This window comes from Carassius carassius, chromosome 35 (assembly GCF_963082965.1).
Source record: "Carassius carassius chromosome 35, fCarCar2.1, whole genome shotgun sequence".
Taxonomy (NCBI): domain Eukaryota; kingdom Metazoa; phylum Chordata; class Actinopteri; order Cypriniformes; family Cyprinidae; genus Carassius; species Carassius carassius.
Window position 1 is genome coordinate 18,985,799 of NC_081789.1, and position 5,015 is coordinate 18,990,813.

Below are 5,015 nucleotides of genomic sequence, written 5' to 3' on the forward strand. Positions count from 1 at the left end.
ATAGTAAAAAGTAATTTTTTTAATAAATAAATTTTGTATGTTTCTGCACTACAAAGCACAACTGCGGCTTGAACACAGTTGCCCATTGGGTGTACGCAGATGGGCAGAGGAATAAAAGAGCTGGGGTGCTTTTGTAAAGCTGTGAGAAACCCGTTTGGATTGTTTGTTACCGTTTTAATCCCATTAATTAAAACGTTAACCTGATTGGGCAGCGCGCGCTTAATCCCGATAGGCGAATCTTCTTCATATTAATAGCCCGACTTGAGATAATGATGTAAAAGACTCCCCCTTCTGCTGCTGATGCTGATCGCTGCCGAGATCTACAAAGTGCGTCTCAACACGATAAACGCAGCGTAGAGCACTTTAGGAGGAGCCTCACTTGACAAGCGGAGCGGCCATCAACATCAACTCCACTTCATAAAGTAGAAACTTTAGGAGAGGACAGCGGCTGAGTGAAGCCCCATCATCGCATCCGATTTTCGGGAGACTATGGACAGGAGAATAAACTTGGGTGGTGACATTTTTCACAAAACTCTCAGCGCAGTCTCGAGCAAAAAGATGGACTCGTTCCGACCGGCTGCGGGTATTGATCTTGGTTCGCGGGACAGCCAGTCGCCCCTCAGCTGTTTTGAGCAGACCGACCCAGACCCGGTGCAGCCCGGCGGGCGAGCGGGCACGCTGGGGCTGCCCACCGGATCTTTGTGTGTGAAATACGGCGAAAGCGCAAACAGGACTTCGGCTGCGGAGAGCAGCGGCGGCGAACAGAGCCAAGACGATGACAGCGACGGCCGATGCGAGATGATGCTCATGACGGACGGGAGAACGACGGTGCCCGGTGCAAAGTCAGAGGGAGGTAAGAAAAACAAAGAGCAAAAAGTCCTGAGACTAAACATCAACGCCCGGGAGAGACGGAGAATGCACGATCTGAACGATGCGCTCGATGAGCTGCGCGCGGTCATCCCTTACGCGCACAGTCCGTCTGTACGGAAACTCTCCAAAATTGCCACCTTGCTCTTAGCCAAAAATTACATCCTCATGCAGGCACAGGCGCTGGAGGAGATGAGACGGCTGGTTGCGTATCTCAACCAAGGCCAGGCTATCTCTGCCGCCTCGCTGCCCGCGACCACAGCTCTCACGCCGGGGTTGAGCGCATACGAGCAGCCAGCTGGGTACCCGTTCCCTGCAGGAGTTGCAGCGTCCTCCTGTCCAGACAAATGTGCCCTTTTCAACAGTGTCACCTCCAGCCTCTGTAAGCAATGCACTGACAAGCCTTAAACTCTGCAGCCGACACTGGTAGAAGCACATGCGCAACATTTGACTCTGAAAAAGCGAGACTGTTGTCTGCCAGCAGTTTTGCAATGAAGTCGCTATAGAAGAATGCTAAAAACTTTTCTTACAACTTCATTCCAAGAATCATTGATTGTGTACATACGGTATAGCCTATACTTTAAGTGCTGGTGAGAGTGGGATGAAAACCAAACAAAGTCTATGTCTGTTGATGATAATGATGATGATGAAGAATGAACAGTTAATTAACTTGGACCCTTCAGAATGACGTGTATCACTGACCTGACAACATGCAACTATGTTTTACCTTGTTTATGATGCCAAACATTTTAAGGTTTTTAACTGGCAATAATGCGTATTCTTACAACTTTGAATTTATGTTATGTAAATGTTTGCTTTCAAGTGACATCTGTTTTACAAAGCATCTGATGGAAGGAGCGGTGTATCGGACTTTATTCCAAAGTAATCTACGTGTTATTTCGAAAGCTTAGTTGAGATTTTTCATTTAAAAATTGTAATATAATATATTGTTATTTTGGTGGAATCTAAAAAAAGTTGTTTTGCCTTTTTCATTTCTCTAAGTGGATGAAATCAAGTGGGTCTGCATGCCTGGTCTGTTTATGCATTGTCATCATTGCTGTAAATCTCGCCGATTTGGCATTTTACAAACACATATGCAGTTTGGCTTGAGACGTGGTGGTTTCAACTTGTTGTCAGGTCGAGGCAGGAAGCAATGTAGATATATTATTATCAATATGACCACAGAGGGCCATTTGTATGTGTTGATGTATTGGAAAGCTTTATTAAAATATTTTGATCCAACGTTTTACGCCTGGTTGTATGTTGTGATGCCTCTGGTAGTAAAGTGATTCATGGCTTGCGCTGGCTCGAGAGATTACGATCAATAAATCGCAAGGAAAAATATTTTACTGATGACACGTAATATGTGAAATTATAATGTTTGGCATCTGGCAACAATAATTTTTTTATTATTTTAAAAAAGAGTTACTTTTAGCCTAACGAATTAGAATCAACATATTTTTATCTTTAAATTAGTGTTTTTAATTTTATCATCGCTTACATATAAATGCCCTTGGAAAAAAAGTCAGACTTTATGAACTACAATGCCCTGAGGTTAAATGAGAATGTATGTTAATACTATAGGATACAGCTTAGTCACCCGATCATGATTATTAAAAAATAAATAAAAAATCCGTGAAGTTGTTTAATATTGTTAATTTGAAACCAGTAGTGTATCAAAATTGTCGACTGTAATACCTATATTCTTTTTAATTAAAAACATCGTTAAGGCAATTAAACATGCTGGATGTGATTAAAGAACATAACTACGACACTGTTCACTGCCGTAATTGGGTGTCTTTAATCACAGGAAACAGTCACGAGTATCAGTGTCAATGTCATTAGTTTGCATTCTTCTAGTTCGTCTGTCCATCACATAGGGACGATTAGATACGGACAGGAAGATGCCCTTTTACATGACGCTGATATCAAGTGCAAAAGAAACTTCGTTTTCACTTTAAAAAATTAAAAAATTTCTACAACAAAACACTTAAAGAACATTTAGTTTAGGATTTTTTTCTTCTTAAATTAAAAAGTCAAAGTTTCAAGAATGCTTAAGGCAGGGAAAAAATGCAATATTCAACGCAGTTTTACAAATATATAACTATACTATAGGCTATATATTATGCCACTAAATCACAAAAATCCTTATTTAGAAAATCTTTATTTTCCAAAAAAAAAGTAAAGAAAAAAATAGGAAAGGTGAAAGCTTATGAAAAATACACGAAAATATTAAGAATAAATAAGTAATAATAATAACAACACTACTGCAACTGCTACTACTACCACTACTCATAATAATAAACACAAATGTGAGGAAAAAAAAATAAACTTTGTTAACATCGAAGACTATATATGTATGTTACCGATGTATCAGATAACCAACAGTACAGAGGACTTCGCTTCTTTATCGAAAGCAAGTTTTAACTGATCTTGTTAAGACGAATATATTTCAAACCAAATATATTCACCAAAAAAGTAAGAGGTTCTGGGTGTCACAAACAGAACTGTTCCTAACAAATAATTTCAACAATTACTAGAGGTTTTATCGCACTCCATGTGACTCGTGTTTAGTTCAGCACCAGGGACAGCACCAACACAATACATGACTCTCAGTATCACTGCGTGACATCACAACCTTTGTAAACTACGTCAGCGGGAATACCTTTTCAGAAAAAGAGAATAAGGAGAGCCGAACTTAAAGGACTAAGTAGAACTGCCAGGGCCATTTAAGAGTTTTAAACCAGATTGTCGCTCAGTTTTATAAGGGATGACCTGGCAACCCCGCTCAGCCACCGTTTAATGAGACAAAATCATACATAATTAAAAAAGCCAAGCCCCTTCTAATTTTCCATATTAGCCAATTACAAAAATAAAAAAACCTTCTCTGCCAATGGAATTTTAATGGTATACAGTATGTGTGTGTGTGTGTGTGTGTGTGTGTGTGTATATATATATATGTATATATATATATATATATATATATATATATATATATATATATATATATATATATATATATATATATATATATATATATATATATATATATATATATATATATATATAAATTTATAAATACACTAGCTTGCATCATAAAATTACATTTGCCAAACGAAATAAGTACAGTATTCAGTACAAGAAAATGAAGATTAAAAATACTATAAAACAATCAAAACACACACACACACACACACACACACACACACACACACACACACACACACACACACACACACACACACACACACACACACACACACACAGTGACACACAAATACATCAAAAGTTCCCTAGTCCACAGGACCACAACGACAAGATAGGAAGAGGTTTTTGAAACATCTTAACTCTCTCCATTGTTTTCAACTCTGTAAATTAGCCATTGGGAAACACTGGTATTAATGGTATTACTCTGTCCTCTATAATTCTCTGCACAGCACAGATGTGGAGACACATGCAGGAGTAGTTAATCAGGGCCAGCAGTAATCAGCCATCACAAAGCCTTGCCTGGATAAATACTGTCAGCAATTACTGTGTGGAGTCAACTACTTTCAGGACCCCATTTACATGATTTCCATCATTCGCTCCCATGTTCACTTTCCCAGTGCAACTAGTACTGCCTTTTCACATACCTTAACAGGCAGCGAGATAATAATGACAGTGCATTAATTATAGATTGCATTGAGATGTATTATTTAATACAGCAATTAGTTCACAAAGGGCTTAATTCAAAAGTATTAGGATGGGATCCATCAAAAGCAGTGGGATGCGTAAAGGAAGTGCTATTAAACAGATTCTAGAGCTTGTGCTGCTCAAACTCACATAAACTCCAAACCGATGGGGCAACTCGAAGAGATAACCACCTTAACAGTGACACAAAATCAAAGCAGTGTTTGTATTCATGAACCTAATAAAGCTTAACCTGTCTTTACAATGTCTGCATTGTAGATTCAGAGGTCATGAATAAAAGTGAAAGATAAAAAAGGCGGCTTTTCATAAACCATAAAATATCCAATTTACCATATCAAGAGCTACCAGGGCACCTATTTGTAATATAGATGTGATGTATGTTGAGGGTGATAAACAAAGTATACATTAAAGGACCCTATTGGACCATCCTCTTCATATCAGCATCAGGCTCAAAGCAT

At 38.6% G+C, this 5,015-nt stretch overlaps 1 protein-coding gene across 1 annotated transcript; it reads left to right on the forward strand.

Moving 5' to 3' along the window:
• The first annotated feature begins 261 nt into the window (after window positions 1–261).
• On the forward strand, window positions 262–2,109 carry LOC132116144 (class E basic helix-loop-helix protein 22-like). The gene has a single exon (XM_059524763.1). The coding sequence runs from the start codon at window positions 490–492 to the stop codon at window positions 1,273–1,275; it is 786 nt and encodes a 261-aa protein (XP_059380746.1). The 5' UTR covers window positions 262–489; the 3' UTR covers window positions 1,276–2,109.
• The last annotated feature ends 2,906 nt before the right edge of the window (window positions 2,110–5,015 follow it).

Excerpts from the sequence above, each read along its gene's own strand:
- LOC132116144 (XM_059524763.1), top strand. The coding sequence starts at position 490 with ATGGACAGGAGAATAAACTTGGGTGGTGACATTTTTCACAAAACTCTC.